General features: G+C 47.5%; 1 protein-coding gene across 4 annotated transcripts in view; it reads right to left on the reverse strand.

Annotated features, from left to right (window-relative positions):
* Positions 1 to 24,851, reverse strand: part of MYH11 (myosin heavy chain 11) — a 128,252-nt gene that overhangs the window by 80,896 nt on the left and 22,505 nt on the right. For all 4 annotated transcript variants that reach the window (XM_069570191.1, XM_069570194.1, XM_069570190.1 and 1 more), the window contains exon 3: positions 18,603 to 18,759. In XM_069570191.1, the coding sequence (XP_069426292.1) occupies positions 18,603 to 18,759 (157 nt within the window). The remainder of the gene's footprint in view (positions 1 to 18,602; positions 18,760 to 24,851) is intronic.

The following is a 24,851-nucleotide window of genomic DNA, read 5'->3' on the forward strand; positions in this document are numbered from 1 at the left end:
AAGGACAAATGCTTAAATTGGTCACTGCAGCAATATCAGTCAAAGCAAAAGACCAGAAAGGAGTGATTTTGAGGTAGACAGACAATGGACTGTCTCCATCCATCTGCTTTCGGGACAGAGGTGGCCTTTCCAGCAGCCTTGGGAAACCTGAGCCCAGAAGACAAGAGATTGACAGGGTCCATGCCTGTCTGGAGGCTTTTTCTCCCAGGTCCCCAGGAGAGGAAGTGGCTCCAAGGGGAAGGCTTGGCAGCTGCTGGGGCAGCTCCATGCTGGGCGCTGCCAGGGGACCTCCGGCCTGAGACATTCCCATCGGAAACACACCGCTCCAAGCGTGGGAAGCTAATTGTGTTGTGGTTAGTTAGGGGCAGGAGGGTTCGGTATGCATATTGCTTGCTGACCTGTGCGGAGCCCAGGAGACCAACTTCCCCAGGCTTTCTAGCTGACTCCTTCCCTGAGCCTGAGCTCATGTCTGACACGAGAGAGCAGAGTCCTAAGAATGTGCAAAGGAGTCCCCCAACCCAAGCTTTGCACACGCTGTTTCTTCTTCCCAGAGCACCATCTGTATTGCTTTTGTACCTGCCTTATCCATTCTCTCTTTTTTATTTTCCTCCAATGAGGTGAAAACCACATAAACATAAATTAAACCATGTAGAAGCGAACAACACAGCGGGAGGTAGTACCTTCACAAAGCCGTGCAACTCACACCTCTGTCTCGCTCCCAGACCTTCTCATCAACCCCCAACAAAACCCCACACCCACTAAAGAGTCACTCTCCACCCCTCGGAGAAGGCAATGGCACCCTACTCCAGTGTTCTTGCCTGGAGAATCCCAGGGACAGGGGAGCCTGGTGGGCTGCCGTCTAGGGGTCCGCACAGAGTCGGACACAACTGAAGCGACTTAGCAGCAGCAGCAGCAGCAGCAGCTCCATCCCCTGCTCCCATTAACCCCTGGCCCCACTGATCTGCTCTCTGTTTCTATGGATTTACCTATTCTGGACATTTAACACAAACACAAGTGGTCTTTTGCGTCTGGCTCCTTTCACTTAGCATGCTGTTTCTGAGGTTCATCCCTATTGTAACATGTATCTGAACTTCATTCCTTCTTATGGCTGAATAGTTCTGCATGGTGGGCAGATCTCATTTTGTGGTTCTACTCATCCATTGATGGGCATCTGGGTTGTTTCTAGCTTTTGGCTATTGTGAACAGTGCTGCTATGAATATTCAAGTACAAGTTTTGTTTGAGCACCCGTTTTCAATTCTTTGGGTATATATTCTAATTGATTCTTGAAATGTCACCCTGACAGTCACCTCCTCTATAATATTTTCTCTGACCCCATACCTCCCTAGAGCTAAGCTGGGGGCCTTTCTAACGTATGTTCCCTCCAGAGCTTCCATGGACAGTGGTGCAAGTCAGATACTGCATAACTCTAAGGGGGAACCATTTACACTGGTCACTATAGGTCTGTATATTTATTACAACCATCTTTCAACAGATGGAAGAAAACTGCCTTGAGAAAGGGGTAAAAGTAAAAGTGTTAGTCACTCAGTCATGTCCAACTCTTTGCGACCCCATGGACTGTAGCCCACCAGGCTCGTCTGTCCATGGAATTCTCCAGGCAAGAACACTGGAGTGGGTTGTCATTCCCTTCTCCAGGGGATCATGCTGACCGAGGGATCAAGCCTGGATCTCCTGCATTGCAGATGGATTCTTTACCATCTGAGCCAAAACAGGGGGTACCTTTGTCTAATTCTATAAAGGTACCACCCAGTCTAGTGGTGACCCTAGCTCCATTAGTCCAAAGATTCCCTGCCTTGCAGCGTTTAACCTGATCATTGTTTCCCCTCAATACCTTTTAGAAGAAAGGGATTACTCAGAATGATAATGGACCATTTCCCTATGATACAACAGGCAGAATTTTTCTTTTTCATCTTAGTAAAAATTATGCGACTTTATATTATAAATAATATATACAAATGATACAAATGTCCGTCAGTTGGTAAATGGATAAACAAAATGTGGTCTATTTGTACAATGGAATATTACTCAGCCATAAAAAGGAATGGCACACTGATACAGGTTAAAACATGGATAAACCTTGAAGATATTATGCTATGTGAAAGAAGCCAGTCACAAAGGACTACATATTGTATCATTCATTCCATTTATTCTAAATGTGCTGAAGAAGCACACATATGTCCCTATAGATTTCCATAGGGACAGAAAGTAGACTAGTGATAGTGTTGAACTAGGAGTGGGCAAGGGAATGACTACAAGAGGGCACAAGATCTCCTTTGTGGATGATAGGAAGATACACTTAGATTGTGGTGATGGCTGTGTAACCTTGTAAATTCACCAATAACCAGTGAGTAGTGTTCTTAAAATGGATTGATTGATGGTGTATAAATTACACCAGAATAAAACTTTTTAAAAAACACAATATTACTTTCATGCCATCTCTGAATCAAGAGATCTGATTGCTCAGTTATCACACAGAATCTATTCATTTTTCAACAGTTATGAAACTATTTTTTTTTCCTTAAATAAACCACAAATTCTTTTTACTTAGATTGCAAAATTAGTACACAACCACTGAAGAAAGCTTGGCAAATACAAAATCCCCCTAACCCATGATGGCTAACATTTGGATATATCTTCTTTTCATTGTTTTTTATAGGAGTTTAGAGTGACTTACACAATTGACACCATACTATGGCATGGTTTTTTAGTTCTTTTCATTAACAGCGTTTCCTTTTTGGGCTTCCCTGGTGGCTCAGGTAGTAAAGAATCTGCCTGCAATGCAGGAGAGCCAGGTTCGATCCTTGGGTCGGGAAGGTCCGCTAGAGAAGGGAATGGCCACTCACTCCAGTATTCTTGCCTGGGAAATCATATGGACAGAAGAGCCTGTGGGCTACAGTCCACAGGGTCACAAAGAGTCAGAAACAACTGAGTGACGAGCTTTATACGCATTGACCATGTTGTACAGTCTTTGTTACTGACTTTAAATGGCCTTATAATAGTCCTCAGAGAGGTTCCTGCTCTTTCTCCAACCTCCTCTGGTTACTCCTCTCCCTCACTTACATCCCAGCCATACTGGCCTTCTTGGCACTTTCGTAATACATCATACTCATTCCTGCCACAGGGCCTTTGCACTGTCTCCTCCTTTTGTCTCTAAAGCTCTTCCCCTTCTCTTGATGTGACCAGATCCTTCCCACCTTTTATTTGTTGTGTAGTCACTCAGACATGTCTGACTCTTTGTGACTCCATGGACTGTAGCCCACCAGGCTCCTTTGTCCATGGAATTCTCCAGGCAAGAAAACTGGAGTGGGTTGCCAACTCCTTTTCCAGGGCCTCTTCCCGACCTGGAAATCAAACCTGGGTCTCCTGCACTGGCAGGCAGATTCTCTACTACTGAGCCACCGGGGAAGCCCTTCACTTTTCACATCCCAGTCCAAATATAGCCTCAGATGGAGCCACTTTTGACCACTGCACACCCATAGCCGTTCCCCTCAGTTTCTCTTGATCCCATCTTCCTGTTTTATCTTCTCCTTAGGTGGGAAATAACTTTATAATTTTGCCACGTGGAATTATTTCTTTGCTTACTCAACAAAACTGCTTTTAAAGTTTCTCCTATTAACCCGTGAGCTCCTGAGGGTCAAAGGCTGTGCCTGATCCCAGGTGGCAGGGACAATGTGTGACACACAGTAGGTACTCAGGAAATGCTTAATGATTTGAATCAATCTCAAACAATCTTTTCTTCTCTCTCTCTCAATCTCTCCAGAAAGGCAATTCCGATTGAAGCCACGGTGAGTGCTTCTTCCTATATTCACAGACTCACTCAGCAAACAAGTCCAGAGCCCCTACTCTGTGCCAAGCACTGGAAACACAGTTTACTAAACCCACCTAGTCTTTGCTTTTGAAAGGCTTATGATCTGGTGTGAAGGTCAGACAGGCAAAGAACTGACTGCAAGATGTGGGCAAATGCCACAATGCTTATGTGCCCAAAGTGCTGCTGAAGGTATAGCTGTTTTACCTTATTAAAAATTATTTTAAAATATTTATTTATTTATTTGGCTGCACCAGGTCTTAGTTGCAGCATGCAGGCTCTTACTTGTGGAATGTGGGATCTAGTTTTCCTGAGGGAGCCAGTTTCCCTGACCAGGGATCGAACCTGGGCCCCCTGCATTGGGAGCTCCTAGTCTTAGCCACTGGACCAGCAGGGACGTCGGTGTAGCTGTCTTAACATACCCTGAGAGGCACGATATCCCAGCAGCTGTGGTGGCCACTGAGCTGCATGGAGAAGGATGTGTAGGAATCCCCAGGAGAGAAGCCACCAAGGAGGCAGAGCGTCCCATCAGGAGGGCCTGGACCTCAGCACCTCAGGGCCGGGCAAGGGCACAGCGGCAGAGAGGAGAGGGCCAGCGGACCCGCATCCCAGCATCCCGCGCGCGGGTTAAGCCCCGCCCCCCGCCCCGAGCCTGGAGACCACCCGGGTCACACTCCAGCTGCGGACACGGCGGTGTCCCCTCCGTCCCCTGGGCCTCGGGGTCTGGCCTTGGATGAGCAGGTGTGCGGGGGAGTTCTCCAAGGACCGAGAGGGCTCTCCGCCGCCTCCCCCGCAGCAGGCCTGAGACTCCCAGGAGACTCCCAGCTCCCCGCAGACCAGCTATTTCGGCCTGATCCCAACACCAGCTCTTGGTTTCTGGCTGGGGAAGCCAGAGGCCCGCGGGCTGACCATAAAAGGAGAAAACCCAGCTGGGTCTAAGCGAGGCCTGGGCTGGCTGGTTCCCTCCCGCCTTCTCATGCCAGGGTGCGTGGGATCAGGCGAGAGGGGGGTGGCCAAGCCCTGTCTCCCGCAGGGTCACCGCTCCCCCTGACCTCCAGGCCCCTGGGGGTGAGGCCTGGCCTCCACCGAGCACAGAAAGGTGGATCCCCACGAATGCCTGCCACCCTCCAAGGTAGACGCAGAAAGTTCCAGACACCCTCGCCCCGACCTGGAGCTGACGGCCCACGCCCTGCCCCTGCCCTGCTGGGCACCACGCTCTCCAGGCACCGCCGGAATAAGCCCACACAAGCACCGGGGCAGGTGCCATCCTTGTTGGGACAAGTGAGGAAACCAAGGCACAGAGAAGTGGGCGCGTGTGCAGAGCCAGGATTCCAGCCCAGCTTCAAAGCAACGCCCTGTCTACACGCTGCTATATTTAAAATGGGTAACCAACAAGCACCTACTGTATAGCACATGGAACTCTACTCGGTGTTATGTGTCAGCCTGGATGGGAGCTAGGGGTTTAGGGGAGAATGGATACATGTGTATGTATGGCTGGGAACCTTATCTGTTCACCTCATGCTATCACAACATTGTTTGTTAATGGGCTATATCCTAATACAAAATAAACAGTTTTAAAAATAAATAGCACCCCGGAGAAAAAAAAGCGATGCCCTAAACCTCTGCTCTGTAGGTCCAGGCCTTCCTCTCTCCACCCTCCTGCCCCAGCAGCACGGGGAGGAAAATTCTGGGTGAGCTAGGTACTCTGAGAACTTGTGCTGGACCCCAGCAGGACTCTTCCAGACCCCCATGAGGCAGATCTGGCCAGTGAAGGGGGCGTGGGGTCATGACCAGTATTCTCCCAGTGGTCTCCTGGGCCTCGGCTCCAGCCTCCAGTCTCTGCATCCTTCTCTCCACTCCAGCCCCACAACCTCCTGCGTCTCATCAACTCCTTTAAGCTCACATGTTACTTCTCAAGGAGGCCTCCCTGTCCTCCCAGCTTAAGGAGATCCCAGGGTCTCCTGCCCTCCCTCCATAGCACATGTATTTGTGGTTTGATTTGATTAATATCTGCACCCCTCAGTAGACTGTGCCCTCCACAACAGTTCCCTCACAGTGGAGCCTCAATCAACACTTTTGGACAAAAAAAGGGAAGGGGGAGCCAGATTTTTCTCTGAGGCTGGGCAGATACAGTGGGAAGGCCAGAGCAGTCAGCCTCCAAGAGTAACAAGCCACCACCAAGTGTCAGTCAGAGCTCCCCATGTCCACTCCCCTCAGCATATCTGCTTTCCAACTCAATATTTACTGGTTATTAAAATAATAATAATAATTCTCCTTAGCTCTCTCCCATCTGTGTGAGACACCATGGGCCATCCATAAAATGTATCAGAATCAGATGATCCTTCTTCTTCATTTCCTGCCAAAGAACGTGATCTTCTTGTGATAGCTCAGAGGGCTGGCCAGACGGGGCCAGACAGATGGAGCGGCCAGCACCCCTCGCCCCGCCAGGCCAGACGCTAAGCTGAGAGCAGAGGCAAAGTCTCTGCAAGGCAGAGAGGCAAACGGGTCCCCTCCCTGGGGCGGGAGGGGTGGGTGGGGATTGTTGCAGGAACACAGTCTCTGCAGCAAAATGTCTGGGAAATTACTTCTGGGCTCCACTTCTTGGGCAACTCTGAGCATCATCTTCCTTACCAAGAAGACAAGGGTTAAAAACCCGCACTTTCCAAGGATGTGAAAAAGATGCAGGGAGGTTGGACCCACAAAGAGCTTAAAAAGGGCCCAAGACCCATCCAAAGCTCAAAACAGGAAATTATTGTCAACTTTATTACCATCCCTGCTCCATCATCCCCATCCTCCACAGCAGTGAGCTCGTGAGGTTACAGATGGCAGCGGGTCTGACTCAGGAGAACAGGCTATCAAGTGCAAGCCTTTCTAAGTGTAAGGCCTAAGCCAGTCTCTTAGCTGGCGACTCCATCTGTCCGGCCCTGTCTGGTTGGCCCTCTGAGTTATCACGAGCAGCCTCACTTTCCTCATCTGTTAAAGGGGGCTGACAGCACTACATTACTTAACATACCATACTGCCTCAGAGGGAAGATAAAACGCATCCAGTGAGGGGCTTCCCTGGAGGTCCAGTGGTTAAGAGTCCACCCTTCCAATGCAGGGCCAAGGTTTGATTCCTGGCTGGGGAACTAAGATCCCATATGTCACAGGGCATGGCCAAAAAATTAAAAACAAAACAAACTATTGGCTTAAAAAAATCTTTTTTAAAATAAAAAGTGCTTCCAGTGTGGCTAAAGGACATATCACTAGGTTTGACATTCAGCTCTGCAGCCAAGCACCTCGGTGTTCTGAGCCTCAGCGTCTTCAGTCTGTCACACGGGGAGTCTGTCCTGCAGGGGAGTGGCGAGGGCCAAGGGGCACAGGATCTACGGGGCAGCAAGCTCAGTGCACACAGATGCCCTTCCTGTCTCTGCTGAGATACAGAACCTCCGGTTGAGCACAGGCCAGCCCCCCAAGGCGTGCTGACCCGGACAGAAGGTTCAGACTGAGTGTGGGAACTTGCAAAGCAGAGAACTGAGTTTGGATCATTCTGCCCACCTCCCCACCCCCACAGACTTCTCCGCAGCTTAAAGAGGGTTCAGCCAAGAGCCTGAGCTGATAAAGGTCTGGCTGTTTTTTTTTTTTTTCAATCCCCTTAGAGTGGCTGGTTAGTACTAATTAGGTGTGGACAGAACACTTCCAGTGACAGGCCCTGATGGCTCCTCTCATCCTCAGAGTGAAATCTCACCTGCCTTTCACACCCTCCCCCACCCCAGGGACCCACAGAGAAGAGACTGGAGATCCAAACTGGCTTTTGTCAGGAAAGCTTTGCTGACGTTTTCCCCACACTCATCATGCTATAATTTGCTGAAGTCACTCACACCAGCTTCTCAAGTGCTGAGCCCTCAACGCTAACCCCCTGAGATGGCAAGAGACAGCCCTACAGGAGCAAACAGCCTTTAGCGGGGCAGGAGGGGCTGTGAAACAGCCCAGCATCACCTTGGTCCAGCAAGCCTGGGGCTTCAGAGTCTGATAAACCAAGTTCAAATCTGCTCTGACACTCCTGCGTTAAGTTCTTCACCTCCCCGAGCCTCAGTCTCCCCAGCAATAAAATGGGGCTAATAACAGCACCTGCCACCAGTAGTGGATTGTCTAACCAGTCATGTTTTCCCACAGTAGTCATGTGTGGATGTGAGAGTTGGGCCATAAAGAAGGCTGAACGCCAAAGAATTGATAACTTTTGTGCTGTGGTGTTGGAGAAGACTCTTGAGAGTCCCTTGGACTGCAAGGTCAAACCAGTCAGTCCTAAAGAAAATCAATCCTGAATAGTCATTAGAAGGACTGATGCTGAAGCTGAAGCTCCTATAGTTTGGCCACCTGATGCAAAGATCTGACTCACTGGAAAAGACCCTGATGCTGGGAAAGACTGAAGGCAGGAGGAGAAGGGGACAACAGAGGAAGAGATGGTTGGATGGCATCACTGACTCCATGGACATGAGTTTGAGCAGGCTCTGGGAGATGGCGAAGGACAGAGAAGCCTGGCATGTTGTAATCCATGGGGTCGCAAAGAGGCGGACATGACTGAGGCAACTGAACAACAACAACCAGTCATGTAAACATAGGTCCACGAGTGAAGGAAGGGAGGGAGGGAAAAATAAATAAGTTTTTAAAGGAGTCAATATTTGCTGCTGCTGCTGCTAAGTCGCTTCAGTCGTGTCCGACTCTGTGCGACCCCATAGACGGCAGCCCACCAGGCTTCCCCGTCCCTGAGATTCTCCAGGCAAGAACACTGGAGTGGGTTGCCATTTCCTTCTCCAATGCATGAAAGTGAAAAGTAAAAGTGAAGTCGCTCAGTTGTGTCCAACTCTTAGCGACCCCATGGACTGCAGCCCACCAGGCTCCTCCATCCATGGGATTTTCCAGGCAAGAGTACTGGAGTGGGTTGCCATTGCCTTCTCCCAATATTTGCTACTTCTTAAGAACTATCATGGCCAATGTCCTGGGAAAATTTAAAACATTGTTGGCTTTCTTTATAGTTTAGTGTTGTTTTTATTCTGGACACAGGCACCATAATAGTTTCAAGGCTTCATTTTAAAGGTCGTAATCTGATCCCAGGTGGCTCAGTGGTAAAGAATCTGCCTACCAAGGCAGGAGACACAGCTTCAATCCCTGAGTCGGGAAGATCCCCTGGAGGAGGAAATGGCAAACCACTCCAGTATTCTTGCCTGGAGAATCCCACGGACAGTTGAGCCTGCTGGGCTACAGTCCACAGGGTTGCAAAGAGTCAGACACGACTTACTGACTAAGCACCAGCACATGGATCTGATCCTGTCTGCCTTGACAGTCTGCGGTGAGGATGAATGGAGAATATTCCTGGAAAGCTCTGTGCACACAGGAAGCACCCAATAAAAATCCACTACCGGGGTTTCCCTCTCGGTCCAGTGGCTGAGACTCTGAGCTCCCAATGCAGGGGGGCCAGGTTCAATCCCAGGTCAGGGAACTAGATCCCACATGCCTCAACTAAGAGTTTGCATGCTGCAACTAAAGATCCCGAGTGCCACAACTGAGATCCAGCACAGCCAGATAAATAAAGTAAATATTTTTTTAAAATCCACTATCACCATTATCACATCTTTGGAAAAGAGAGTGTGAGAGAATTTCCATCAAAAGGTAGTGGGTTGAACACAGGCAGTTAGAGCTCCTCTTTCCCCAAACCTCATTAAAATGACAGTAAAGGGGTTTTGAAAGTGAGTGAAAGTTGCTGAGTCATGTCCAACTCTTCACAACCCCATGGACTATACAGTCCATGGAATTCTCCAGGCCAGAATACTGGAGTAGGTAGCCTTCTCTTCTCCAGGAGATGTTCCCAACCCAGGGATCAAACCCAGGTCTCCCACATTGCAGGCGGATTCTTTACCAGCTGAGCTGCAAGGGAAGCTGAAGAATACTGGAATGGGTAGACCATCCCTTCATCCAGGGGATCTTCCTGACCCAGGAATCGACCCAGGGTCTCCTGCATTGCAGGAGGATTCTTTACCAACTGAGCTATGAGGGAAGCTTTATTTTTGGGGCTTCAAAATTACTGCAGATGGTGACTGCAGCCATGAAATTAAAAAATGCTTGCTCCTTGGAAGAAAAGTTATGACTAAACTAGACAGCATATTAAAAAGCAGAGACATTGCTTTGCCCAAAAAGGCCCATCTAGTCAAAGCTATGGTTTTTCCAGTAGTCAGGTATGGATGAGAGAGTTGGACGATAATAGAAGCTGAGTGCTAAAGAATTGGTGCTTTTGAACTGTGGTGTTGGAGAAGACTCTTGAAAGTCCCTTGGACTGCAAGGAGATCAATCCAGTCCATCCTATAGGAAATCAGTCCTGAATATTCATTGGAAGGACTGATGCTGAAGCTGAAACTCCAATCCTTTGGACACCTGATGTGAAGAGCTGACTCACTGGAAAAGACCCTGATGCTGGGAAAGATTGAAGGTGGGAGAAGAAGAGGACAACAGAGGATGAGATGGTTGGATGGCATCACCGACTCGATGGACATGAAGTTGAGCAAGCTCCAGGAGTTGGTGATGGACAGGGAGGCCTGGCGTGCTGCAGTCCATGAGGTCGCAAAGAGTCGGACCTAGCTGAGGGACTGAACTGAACTGAACTGAACTGAACTGAAAGGGATTTTTCTCAGGCTTCCCACATGATGCTAGTGGTAAAGAATCTGTGTGCCAATGCAGGAGACATAAGAGACGTGGGTTTGATCCCTGGGTCTCTAAGATCCCCTGGAGGAGGGCATGGCAACCCACTTCGGTATTCTTGCCTGGAGAATCCCATGGACAGAGGAGCCTGGCGGGCTATGTTTACAGGGCCACAAAGAGCTGAACACGACTGAACACACATGCACAAAGAGGTTTTTCAAAAACACGTGAAACTGTCCAAAAAAGTGGGAGAGGAGAGAAAAACACAACCTGGGAAACCAGCAAACAGGATGAGTGATGACAGTCCCAGGAGACTAAGCTGGTGGTGGAGAAGCAGAGTCCCCTGCCTCCAGCCCAAACCTCAGTAAAGGGCAACCTGGGGCCTCAGGAAGAGGGTGGAGGACAATGAGACATGAGGACTGGCTGAATGTCTGCGAAGCTGCTAGACACTCCAGATACCGTCTATGCTCCCTGTAGCCAAGTGACTGCCCTCCCCACCGCCCACCAAAGGAGCCAGATCAATTCTCTGGAGAGGGAGAAATAGAAGCTGTCTGTCTTGGGGACACCAGGAACGGCAAGAAGACAACATGGAGGTTTCATCCCATAGTTTGAAACCCTCAGCCTCTTCTCAACTAGACCCTTAAAATGATGGTGGTTGTTGTTTAGTCGTTAAATTGTGTCTGCCCCTTTTGCGATGCTATGGACTGTAGCCTGCCAGACTCCTCTGTCCATGGGATTTTCCAGGCAAGAATACTGGAGTGAGTTGTCATTTCCTTCTCCAGGGGATCTTCCTGACCCAGGGATTGAACCCATGTCTCCTGCGTCTCCTGCATTGGCAGGCAGGTTTTTACCGCTGAGCCACCAGGGAAGAAGCCCCAAAATGATAGTAGACACATCTTTACCCTTGAAGCAGAAGATTGTACAAGACTTCTCTGAAGAATTTCACTAGCCCAAGAAAAAAGACTGAAAGCTACACTAAGAGTCACCCGATGGAGCAGCCCAGCCTCACCAGCAAGCTCCTCCTGCAAACACGAAGCTGCCATCAGTTTTTTGGTGCCCATGCATTAGAGCATCCCAGATGAATGGACAGTCAATGAATCAGCAGGCATTGGAAGAAAGTCACTAACAAGACAAACATAAATTAAACCAAATAAGTAAGAAAATATGCCTATTGGAGGTAACAGGGGCCTACATGTGGAGAAGTACCCTCTAAGAAAAGTAATGTGCATGGAAAAAGAATGTGATAAGAAAGAAACATTCAGGAAACAAAACAAAGTTCTTGGAAACTTTTTTTTGGAATGATAGTAGTCATTGAAAACTCAATGGAGGATTTATACGATAAAGTTGAGGTAACTGCCTAGAAAATAAAAAAGACAAGAGAAAGAGATGAAAATTATTTTTTTTAAAACCCTGAGAATTCCGGTATAGAAATAAGAAAACATCTAGAAAAAACAGAACAGAGAATACAAAGAAAAAGAAATCATTAAGGACATAATTCAAAAAAATTTCCCAGAATGTAAGGATTTATAGACTATGAGGATCCACTCAAGTTTCCAGCACAATGAGTAAAAACAGACCCACACCAAATCCAATCATGAACAGGGAGATAAAGGCTTAAAAAAAAAAAAAAAAACTTCCAGAGAAGGAGGAAGGAGGAAATTTTAAAAAAAAGGTCATATACAAAGGATCAAGAATAAGAACAACTTTTATCTTCCCCAAAATGAAACTGAATCTCAAAGTTAATGAAGCAATGCCTTTTGGAAAGAAAATTATTTCTTGCTTAAAAATGTAAACCCACATACTTTGGCTCAGATGGTAAAGAATCTGTCTGTGATACAGGGGACCTGGATTCGATCCCTGGGTTGGGAAGATCTCCTGGAGAAGGAAATGGCAACCCCCTCCAGTATTCTTGCCTGGAGAATTTTTCATGGACAGAGGAGCCTGAGGTTGCAAAGAGTTGGACATGACTGAGTAACTAACACTTTCACTTCACTTTCACAGTGAGTGAGTGAAGTCGCTCAGTTGTGTCTGACTCTGCAACCCCATGGACTATAGCCTAACCAGGTTCCTCCATCCATGGGATTTTCCAGGCAAGAATCCTGGAGTGGATTGCCATTTCCTTCTCCAGGAGATCTTCCCGACCCAGGGATTGAACCCAGGTCTCCTGCATTGTAGGCAGACGCTTTACCGTCCGAACCACCAGGGAAGATCCAAGGGCAGGACATAGGAAGGGAGAGCCCTGAGGTGAGGTGGAGCTGAGGGTGTGTCAGCTACTGGTCACCAGAGGGTATCCAGGGCAGGTCAAAAGACTCCAGTAGCAATGACTTCCAAAAAGAAGCTATAAATAGGATCTTGAACACATATCTTATAAGACATATTATAAGAAGATTAACACATTTAGAAGGAGAATTTGTGGTAGAATTAGTGATTAAGTACATAGATACCCAAGTTGGGGGGAAAAAAAGGCAATTACTAACTCCAGGGGAAAGAATAATTTGTACAGGAAAAGGCATCACGAGACAGTGCAGAGCTCAGCTGTGAATGGCATCTACACAGTCATGATAATGTAAACTCAATATAAAACTACATTGGGAGCTTATGTGATGGGGCATGGTTGTGTGTGTGTTGGGAGGAGGCCGGAGGACAAAGCAAGGGGGTGATTGAGTGAAATGCTCATGTTCCATGATGAAAAGTCAATAAGTAATGCCTAAAACTGAGGGAGAAATTTAAAATATGAGTAATATATTCAAGTCTCTTGGAGATTACAGTATTAAACATCCAAAATTCAGTTAAGAGTTGATAATGGTTATCCCTGGAGAAGGGGAAATTAGAGAAGCAACCAAGGAGTGATGTTTTTCTTAACAAGCCTTGAGGAATTGTCTAAATCATCTTCATCTACACCTTCAATAAAGATGAAAGCTAACAGTGCGAAAAAGGAGTAAGGAATCCCTGTAGGCGTATAATCCTCTAGCAGCATGCAGAACAGTGCATACAGAATGTTACTATTTGTGGGGAAAACCTGGGAAGAGAGAAATGGATGCGTATCTTCAGACGTGCAGAAAATATCTCTAGGAGAGTATCTAAGAATATCTAATAAACTAGAATAATAACCCCACGGTTATCTCTGGGGAGGCAGACTAGGAGTCTTGGGCACAAGGGTTGAAAGGGAGAATGGTCAGCTTTTGAATTTGAATCCATCATCTCTCCCCAAACAAAAAAAACACTGGGAAATGTAAAAAGTAAATACGATATCATTTACACATACACATATATAAGACATATTTTAAATGCTGACTTCTCTCACTGTCTCCTCTCCACTGGGGCCTGGCTTCCTTTGGGGAGGGGCTTGTGAATGAATTATGTCTTAGAAATCTCCTCCCATATTCCCAACTCCCCTGTTACTATTCTCAGCCAGAATGCTCCCCCCTTCCCTTTCCCCTCTTAGTGAATCAGCAAGGCTTTGGTAACTCCCCACCCGTCTTGGACAACCCACCCCACCCATCCTGACCCTGGTCAGTGCTTTTCTTTTTTAAAAAAGTTTTTAATTTTAGAAACTTTTTTTTTTTTTTGGCTGGGCTGAGCAGCATACAGGATCTCAGTTCCCTGGCTAGGGAATCGAACCTGTACTCCCTGCAGTAGAAGCATGGAGTCTTCATCACTGGACCACCAGGGAAGCCCCTGGTTTTTTTCTTTCAACAACTCTGAGAGTTCTTCCCTCATTCATTGCAAATATTAACTGAGCAGTTACTCCATACCAGGCACCAGCAAATATGCCAGAGATTCCATGATGAGCAGGGAGACAAATATGGCGTTTGTGGGTTTCATGGAGTTTAGGGGGGCCTTGGGAACTTAAGAGTCCGTGCGACAAATTTTAAACATTTTGTGTTCAGTGAATGCCTTCTCCACTCCTTCCCAATCCTATCTCTTCACACGCCATCCTGTTTCACAAAGGACTTGAAGAGGAAGACATAGCTACTGACTTCATGCCTCCAGCCAGATGGAAGTTTCAGCGTGATCCCAGCCAAGTGACTGGACAGCCTGGGACAGCAACAGTCACCAACAGAGTCACAAACCGGGCCCACACGTTCCTTCACAGAAACCAAATTCCCACTTTATAAAGAAAAAAGAAAGATTTTTCCTAAGCTTTTATTTTTTTCTCCTCAATTTTTTTTTTTTTTTTGGAGATTATTTTCATTGGAGTTTGTCGTCACTCATTTGCCAGAAAGCACGTAGCAACTATTGATTAAGCTTTAATCTAAAAAGAGCTTATCTTTTATGGATCTGTATGCTTATGGATGGCATTTTTCTCTTGAGGTTTAAAATTTCTAGGTAACTTTATATTTCACTATATAATTGTGTGTTAACATACAGAGCCCAAGAGGAATGGAATGTATTTGCCCTGGGGGTCCCTGTACGGAGTATAACACTGCCCCATGGATGGGAAGTTGTCTAGGGAGGCAAAAGTTATCACAACACAAAAATATCCTTCAAAGAGTCAAGTATTTGGGAAACCAGATCCCACTAAAGCATCTTTCTCTAGTCTGCATCACTGGTGTCCTCTAATTTAAAGGCTTCCCCTTGCCAGCTATTGGGTGTCAACATCCATCGTCTCGGTACAAACACAAAACAAAGTGGCAGCTCTGCAAAACTGCCTGTTTCCTGGAAGGTGCGGTGTCACACGATGGTGACGTTCGAAAGGCCACCAAAAACGTCAGATCACTTCACAACCAGACATTAGGGAGTCATCAGGAAAGATAACACAACAAGGACTTTCAGAGACTGTGCTAAATACCAAAGAAGCCAAAGCCCTTGGCAAAACTGGTGATTTCTCCAATAAGTCTGTAAAAATTATCGTCTTATCCCGTGCTGCAGAAATCAAGCATGGCATGAAGAAGGGTGCCTTATGCTCTTTCATGATTCTGTTCAAAAAGAAATTAAGGCAAGAACACCCAACTGTGAATTAATTTTATACTCTTTCTAAGAATTAGCACATCTAGTTGCAATAACCACCAAATTCCTATTGCATGTAAAATAAATAAGCCTGTGTTCATAATTTGCAATGTCATTTTTTAAGCCCATCAAAGTCTCTTCCCCCTTAATCCACATGCCCATTTTAAGTAAATCTTTTCTGGAGCCAATTATTTTCAGATAGTCATAACCTCCTTCATTTCATGCCATCCAGCTCAGTTAGTGTATGAAAAGTTATATAGACAAACATTAATGGTGATAGGATTATGGGTGCTAGTACATTCTCTTTTGCTTAAATATATGTTTCAATTTTTCCTAGGATGGAATATATAAGACAGAAGTTTTTTGTTGTACTTAGTCACTCAATCATGTCCAACTCTTTGCGACCCTTTAGATTGTAGTTCGCCAGGCAATTCTGTCCATAGGATTTTTTTTCAGGCAAGAATACTGGAGTGGGTCGCCATCTCCTTCTCCAGGGGATCTTTCCAACCCAGAGATAGAAACCGCATTTCCTGTGTCTCCTGCATTGCAGGCAGATTCTTTGCTGCGGAGCTATCAGGGAAACTCTAAGTTTCTTAAAGTTACACGGATAAATTCTAAGAGCACTATGGCAACGTTTACTTGTCATTCCCTCTTCCCCTTTTCCTGGTATTCAGACTAAATGCGCTTAGTAGGGGCTCCCTTAGGCTTCCCTGTTGGCTCAGTGGTAAAGAATCTGCCTGCCAGTGTAGGAGATGTCAGTTCGATCTCTGGGTCAGGAAGATCCCCTGGAGAAAGAAATGGCAACCCCTTCCAGTGTTCTTTCCTGGGAAACCCTATGGACAGAGGAGCCTGGAGACTACAGTCCATGGGGTTGCAAAAGGGTCAGACATGACTTAGCAGCTAAACAACAACAAAAAAGCTCTCTCAGCTCCAGAAAAGAACTAGGAATAGTCCAAACCAATCATAAATGTTCCAGTTCACTTTGCCAATGATTGGTTTAGAGGTTTGCATGTGATCAAGACATAACAGACATAAGGGATGGCTGCTGATAAGTTTCTGGAAAGGTTTTCTTCTCTCATAAAAAAGGAGACGTGGGGGAAAAAAACTAACCCTTCACTTCCTTCATGCTTTTGGATGTTATCACATGAGGATGTGATGTCTGGAGCTATGGTTGCCATCTTGTGATGATGAGGCAGCAGCCAAGAAAATCCCAAAAAAGTCTGTTTTTGAGCTGTTAAATTAACTGAGCCTGAAATCATCAACATCCAGACTACTTGTTATATGAGGTAATAAATTCCTGTTGTTTAAGCCATTTTAATTGATTGCTATGCTTCTTGTAACCAAAAGCACCCCAAATTATATGAACACTGTAGCTTTGTGATGTTCAGCTTTCCAAAGAGGTGTGTGAACCACCATCATATACTCTTCCATCAAGAGAGACTACAAAGGATTTTTTTTTTTTTCATAAAAGCACATACCTAACTCCAAGAGTCATCACTTTATAAACTAGGATTATATCTCCCACAATCTTCTCTGCAAGGCTCCATATTCTGGTCTTTGGAAATGATGGTGGTACCCATCTGGAGTGGTCCAGTTTGAATCATACCTGTGTGGTGTGGCTAACCCTGTCAGTAATTTGGGGAACTTCTACCTGAGCCCCTTTACCTTGAGGTGGGGAGTAATAAGTCCTAGGTACACCTGCCATCAGGAGCTTCCAGAACTGGGCTCCTTTCAATTCTCAACACAACATTCTTGGAGGAAGCGATTCCAGGGTCAAGCACAGGAGCCAGGCAGTAAACTTAAACAAGCGCACCAGGCCAGGGAACTGGAGAACCCATTTGTCCTTTTGAGGGGCTGACAGTGGGATCACATGTTGCCAGATGTTCCAATTCTTTCAAGATAACCTAGAAATTGGGCTTTTTGTGTACAATCTCCACATTTTTAAAAGTTGGCAGCTAATTAAAGTATCCTTAAAACTCCATGTGGACCAAGACCCAAACTTATCTGAGGGCTGGATCCAGCCTACCAGCTGCCGGCTTACCACCTCTAGGCTCTTCACACCTAAAAATCACATACCAACTGTGCACAGCTTTAAAACTGCCAAAGCTCTTTCCTGCTGCCCTTTCTCAAGTGTAAGGACAGAAGAACTCCTATATCTGAAGGCCAGATCCATTTATAGGAGGAGGTATTCCATTTATGGGAGGAGGCATGAGAGAACTTTCTAGAACTATTTCCCATCTTGGTCTGGGTGGTGATTATGACTGTGAACATGAACGTGAACGTGAAGTCACTCAGTCATGTCCAACGACCCTTTGTGACCCATGGACTGTAGCCTACCAGGCTCTTCTGTCCATGGGATTTTCCAGGCAACAGTACTGGAGTGGATTGCCATTTCCTTCTCCAAGGGATTTTCCCAACCCAGGGATCGAACCCGGGTCTCCTGCATTGTAGACAGACACTTTACCTTCTGAGCCACCAGGGAAGTCGATTACAACTATAGACATGTAAAAATTAATTTTAGACTGGACACTGAATTTGTGTACTTTTTACATTCTCCTGTATGTATGTTCTACCACAGTAGAAGTTATTAATGGTAGTAATAATACTACATAAATGTGGAGGTAATATGCAAAGGTCTTCAGTGTGGGAAAGCCTGCTTTACCATCTGTACAACACGCTGCAAGATGGATCCTCTCACTCCCTTTTCACAGATGAGGAAACTGAGGCTGGAGAGGAAAAGACATTTGCACAGGATCCCACAGGATGTGTGTGACAGCTGGCTGCAAATTCAGATCTGGTTGGCTCAGTGCCAGGACCATTCCCCACCTGCTTCCCTTCAGAAGTGACAGCATCCTGCCATCTTCCAGATAGCTGGCCCGCCCAGGCCTCAGGCAATCAGGGGTCAGCGAGCCCATGCCTGTATTTGCCCAAGCTATCTGCCCTCCCTCCTCTCCCGGACTGCACACGCATCTGTTCTGCTTGTTTTTTCCCTTTTTCAGTCACAGCCCTCCTGTTACCCAGCTCCGCCTGCCAAACCCCACATTCTTGGCGAGAACTGCAGGCGGGCAGGACAGGAGGGGCCTGGTGAGTGGCTATAAGCAGCCCGGGTGGGCTCCTTGGAGGAGGAGGAGCTCTGTGCCTCTGCAGGCGGCTTACCTTGCAGCATGCTCCGGTAGGCCGTGTCGGCAATGGCGTAGATGTGGGGCGGCATCTCATGCCGCTTCTTGCCCTTGTACATCTCAATGATCTTCTCTGAGTAGATGGGCAGCTGCTTGTAGGGGTTCACCACCACGCAGAAGAGGCCCGAGTATGTCTACGAAAGAGAGAACCGAGCTGACTTCAGGAACCCAGCAGGGGCAGAGTTCTGACATCCAGTCTGTGACCACCCACTACAGCCTGCATGGTCTGAGCACCACTGTGTGCATTTTCTCACTTCATCTCATAGAGGCAGCCTTGAACATATGTGCTCAGAGTCCCATTTTAGAGATGGGGAAACTGAGGCTTGGGGCTTCACAGATGGCGCCAGTGGTAAAGAATCCAATGCAGGAGACACAGAAGACACCAGTTCAATCCCGGGTCAGAAAGATTCCCTGGAGGAGGAAATGGCAACCCACTCCAGGATTCTTGCCTGGAGAATCCCATGGGCAGAGGAGCCTGGTGGGCTACAGTCCATGCGGCCACAAAGAGACATGACTGAGCAACTGGGCACACATACACAAACTAAGGCTCAGTGTCCTGGTGGGGATCAGGACATCACTGACTCCACGTACCAGGGAGAGGAGCAAGGGGTGAGCTTGGAATTCTAGGACACCGTTCATAACTGTAGTTTTAAATAGTGCTGGGTTCAGACCCCTGGGCCACTCCCAACCACTGTCACTTCATCTCCCTGAGCCTCACAGGCTTAAATAACACCTACAGTTTCTTGAGCACTTACTATGCACCAGCCACTAAACTAAGTACTTCACAGGCATCTTCTTTAATTCTCTCATTCAACCTCTGACAGGGATACTATAATTTCCCCATGGCCCATTTGACAGATGAGAAAACTGAGGCTCAGTGACGTTCTTACCAAGTCGCGCAGCTGCTGGGAAATTCAGAACTAAAATCATGACTTCTTACCCCAGAGCTCATACTCTCCTCGACCATGAGAAAGGACAGAGTCCCTCATCTGTAAAGTGGGGATAAACACAGCTGTCTTTAAATAGGAATGGTACTCACACATTACAATATGGATAAAGCTTGAAAACATCACACTGAATGAAAGAAGTCAGACACAGAAGGTCATGTATCACACGGTTCTGCTTATATGAAATGTCCAGAACAGGCAAATCCATAGAGACAGAAAATAGGTCTCTGGTCTCCAGGGACTGGAGAGACGGGGGGATGGGAGTGACTGCTAGTTGGAATGGGTTTCTTTGGGGGTCTATAAAAATGTTCTGGAACTAGAGAGCAGTGGGAGTAAGACTACACTGCAAATGTATTAAGACCACTTGTTTCCTTCAAACTGATTAATATCGTGAATTGGTTATATTGGATTTTATCACAATTTTAAAAAAAAGTTGGCAGTTCCTGGGGGTCCAGGGGTTAGGACCTTCCACTGCTGGGGGCCTGGGTTTAATCCCTGGTCCAGGAATTAAGATCCAGAAAACTGCACAGCAAGGCCAAAAAAATTAATTAGTTAAAAAAAAATCATCCTGCCCTACCAAGTGCAGAGGAACGTCTGAAAATGATCAGAACAAGGAAGGGGCATGAAGATGCTCACATGCCCCGCCGTGCTGTGGGCGGGGGAGGCGTGGTCCTGGTTGCTACTGTTCTTTACTGTACCCTGGCCTTTCCCACGCGCTGAGCCCAGAGCCCAGGAGACAGGCGCCAACCTGTCCCAGAGGAACTGCTTTCCTAAACGATAGCATCAGTGCTGCCCAAGGCTCTGGTGGGCAAGACGAAGCCTGTCTTCCCTCCAACTCCCCCAGGAAGTGACTAAAGGAGGAGGAGCAGAAAGTCCTTCCCTGGGTCACACTCACAGCCCAGCAAACTCCGGGGAGGTTCAGCGCCTCGATCAAAGCCACCCAGCATGGAGCCCCACTCGGCCCATGTGAGGCGTGGGCACTGTCCATCAGCTGTGGGCCTATTCCTGTCCTACAGAAACAACTGATCATCCGGGCATTCTGTTGCTCATTCATTCATGCATTCCACATGTGAGGCTCTGGGGTTACAAGGCAAGACAAAACACACGGGCTCCTGCCCACAAAGGGCTTTCAGCCTCGGCAGCAGCTGGTTGGCGAGTGAGGGACTCCCCCTAGGGCTCCATCTGCTAAGGGGCGATGATGATGAGAGTTGATCCAGGGTGAGGGGACAATGCTCTTTCTGAAAAGGAACAGGACTGGGGGTGGGGGAGGTGGGAGGGAGGCAGTAATCTCCCAGGTTTCCACAAGTCCCATCTAAACATCCTTCGGCCACTTATCAAGCACCGACTGTATACCAGGTCTGTGTTAGATGCTGGAAACAAATAAATCAATGATCATTCCTGCTCTCAAAAAGCCCCCTTCGAAAAGGAGATGAGGACATTCAAAATAACATCATAAGAACAAGGACGGAGCCCTGTGGATTATGGGAGCAAGGAAGAGAGGGCCCTAACCCATGAGGAGGGGGCGGTGCTCAAGAAACTTCAGCAGGAGGTACTCCCTGCACTGAGACTTAAGGGATAAGGTGCTAACAAGTTCAGGGACACAGTAGGTGCTCACTAAATGCCTGCTAAATGAATGCCTGAGGGTCAGTTAATTATAAAGCTTCCCTGGAGCAGGGGCAGCACTGCCTTCATCTCTGTGACCTAGGGCCTGGCACTGGGCTGCACACAGTAGGTGCTCAGTAGACATTCGTTGAGCATGTGGCAGAGCTGTTCCAGGGCAAGGCCTGTGTGTTTCCTGTTCCTCTGTGTCCTGGTCCGCAGCTCAGGGCCTCCATGGAGTAAGAGCCCAAGAATGGTTGATCGTTTGAAGGAACGTCAACCGCGCCCTTTCTCCTCTTTAGGCCTGAACTCCACCTCCAGCTTTCCCCAGGCTATGCCCACTGCATCCACCATGTCCTTTTTAGAATGTGTCATTTATAACCCAAATCACTCCCTCCAGGGAACTAGGGCCAGTAAAGCGTAGTGGTTAAGAGTACAGAATTGACTACTGAGGACTTATTTGTAACTCTCATTCTGCTACTTCTTGGCTGTGTGACCCTGTGTAAGTTTCTTTTTCTCTCTGAGCCTCAATTATCCTCATCTGTAAAATGGGCAGGTGTAATAGCCACTCCTTCATCGGTTCGCTATGAGAGAGCTCTCGGAAGCATTTAGCACAGTGCCTGGTGTGTAACAAGGACTCAATAACTATTAGTAACCATCCAGTGCTCGCTTTGTTTCATGATGATGAAAACTTTGCCACCTTGGAAACTTCCCTCTCCTTGTAACACTTCCCCCTGAGCTTCTCAGAGCCATTTGCATCTGCTCTTTCAGGGCTCAGCCTAAATGTCACCTCTTAGACTGTAAGCTGCAAACTATCATATCTCCAGCCCTTAGCACAGGGCCAGGCACATGGCAGACACTCAGTAAATATTTGCTGAATAAAAGAATGAAAGAAGGAGGAGGGAAGAGAGGGAGGGTGGGGGAAGAAGAGAGGAATGGAGGAAGGAAGGAAGAGAGGCAGGTGTGGCTTTCCCAATCAGCTTCCGAAGGAGAAATATCACCTTCCCCCTGTTTGCCTAGGGCACGACCTGGTGCGATGTACACAGCAAGCACTTAACCCATGCTTCCAGGAAGATCTGAATCTCTGTCTAGTTCAGCACATCTTTCCAGGGCACCAAGTCCCAACAGAAAGGACTGGGTAGATGGCAGCACACCCCACGCAGAGGCTGGGCTTCAGAATCTAGGGGTTCAGCCTCCACTGTTCCAGCCTGGTTGCTCTCACCTGACGCAGCCCTCCTGCACTTGGCTGTGTTTCTGCCGCCCCATCCCCACGAGCCCCTTCCGAGCTGGTCAGATTCAGAGCTTTTCAACTTTCCCTGCCTCCCATGTCCCAGCGGCCTCTCAGGGCCCTGTGCCACCAGCCGGTCCCAGCTGCAGGCCTAGGGTTTCCCTCTTGTGACCGTATTAGGAAGCGACTTCACTTTTTCCCTAACGCTTTATATGGTCAGCCGTGGAGCCCTGAGCTCCCAAGGCCTCCAGCAGAAATGAGGAACAGTGGGGGAAGGTGGACGAGAAGCAGGCTTTAAGTCACAGAGGCCCAGGAGGAACCTCAGACTTGCCCTCGCTACTCGTGTGACCTGAACCTCGTCCTCCCCATCTATATAACGGTGGGCAGGTTGCAGTGTTGTTCATGGCTTTCTGAACATCCCAGAGAGAGACCTGGCCCACCAAGAATGTGATCTGCTACAGCCTTGATGTTAACGGCAAAAAAAAAAAAAAAAAAAAAGACACAACCTAAATATCCACCAATGGGAGACCAGTTCAATAATTATGGCACACTGCCCTTAAAAAGAATACATACATATACAAATTTACATATAGGGAATTCCCTGGTGGTCCAGTGGTTAGGACCCATGCTTCTACTGCAGGGAGCTCAGGTTTGATCCCTGGATGGGGAACTAAGATCCGGCAAGCTGGGCAGTGCAGCCAACACACACACACACACACACACACACACACACACACGTATATATACACACACATATTTTGGGCTTCCCAGGTGATTCCCTTTCGCTTTTCACTTTCATGCATTGGAGAAGGAAATGGCAACCCACTCCAGTGTTCTTGCCTGGAGAATCCCAGGGACGGGGGAGCCTGGTAGGCTGCCGTCTATGGTGTCACACAGAGTCGGACACGACTGAGGTGACTTAGCAGCAGCAGCAGCAGGTAGTTCAGTGGTAAAGAATCTGCCTGACAATGCAGGAGACATAAGAGATGTGGGTTCAATCCTCCTGGCTTGGGAAGACTCCCAGGAGGAGGAAATAGCAATCCACTCCAGTATTCTGGCCATGGACAGAGGAGCCTGGTAGGCTACTGTCTATGGGTCACAAAGACTCGTACACGACTGAGAACGTACGCACGCATATATACATATATACACACATGTATTGGCCTCTATATGTATAAAATATTAGGGCTTCCCACTACTGGTAAAGCACCTGTCTGCCAATGCGGGAGGCAGAGGAGACACCGTATAAAATACTGCTGGAAGACTTATAAGGAACTGGCAACCATGGTTTCCGTAAGGAGGGGAACCAGAAGATGAGGAAATGGGGATAAAAGGAAAAGTTCTAAAATACCCTTATATACTATTCAATATTTTATTTAATATTTGCATGTGTTATCTATTCAAAAGATGTTTTAACTCTGAGTGAATAGATAGTTAAGAACAGACAAGAAAAAGCCACAAATAAATAAGAAATCTCCCATTTTCACCTCCCCCAGCCACTGGCAACACCATTCTTTTCTGATTCTCTGGGTCTGGCTGTTTCAGACTCTCCTGTAAATGGAATCCTGCAGGATTTCCCCCTCTCTGGCTGGCTATTTTCACTCAGCATAACATCCTCCAGGTTCCACCATGCTGCTGCAAATGGCAGGCTTTCCTTTGCTTTAAAGCAGAGTTATTATGTTGTACGGTGTATTTACCACCTTTCCCTCTTCCATTCTGGGCTTCCCTGGTGGCTCAGATGGTAAAGTATTTGCCTGCAATGCAAGAGACTGGGCTTCAATTTCTGAGTCAGAAAGATCCTCTGGGGAAAAGAATGGCTACTCACTGCAATATTCTTGCCCGGAGAATTCCATGGATAGAGGAGCCTGGTGGGCTATAGCCCATGAGGTTGCAAAGAGTTGGACATGATTGAGCGACTAACCCACTTCATCCACTGGTCACATTCATCCCTGTAGAATCCATGTTACATATCTGCAGCTCAGATGTACCTTATCTTCCTCCTCTCAATTATCAAGCAGCCTCAGGCCAAGGGCGGGGCCCTGTGACTCTCAGCACCCCACAGAGAAGGAAGGGGGGATCAGCAACACTTAACAGTCCTGATCCTGTCCCTTCTCAGGTAAGTCACATCACCTCTCTGCCTTGGTCACTTCGTGTGCTGGGGCGGAAGTGAGCTTCGACCTCACTAGAGAGAGCTGGGAACGACTTGGGACAGCAGCCAGTACAGGCAAGGCCCACATCTTCACTGAGTGCCCGCTGCCTGAAACCCTTGCCCCATCTCCCAGCCCAAGGCCAGGGATGGAGCCATGAAAAATCCCAGGCGGAGAGAACCCAGCCAACGACATCATCCAGAAGAGCAAGGGAGTGCTGTACCAGGAATCAGAGCCACATGGGGGCCCCACACGGGTCATCGATGATCCGGGGCAGCTCAGGCAGGAACCTGCATCTTGAGACA

This window comes from Ovis canadensis, chromosome 24 (assembly GCF_042477335.2).
Source record: "Ovis canadensis isolate MfBH-ARS-UI-01 breed Bighorn chromosome 24, ARS-UI_OviCan_v2, whole genome shotgun sequence".
Taxonomy (NCBI): Eukaryota; Metazoa; Chordata; class Mammalia; order Artiodactyla; family Bovidae; genus Ovis; species Ovis canadensis.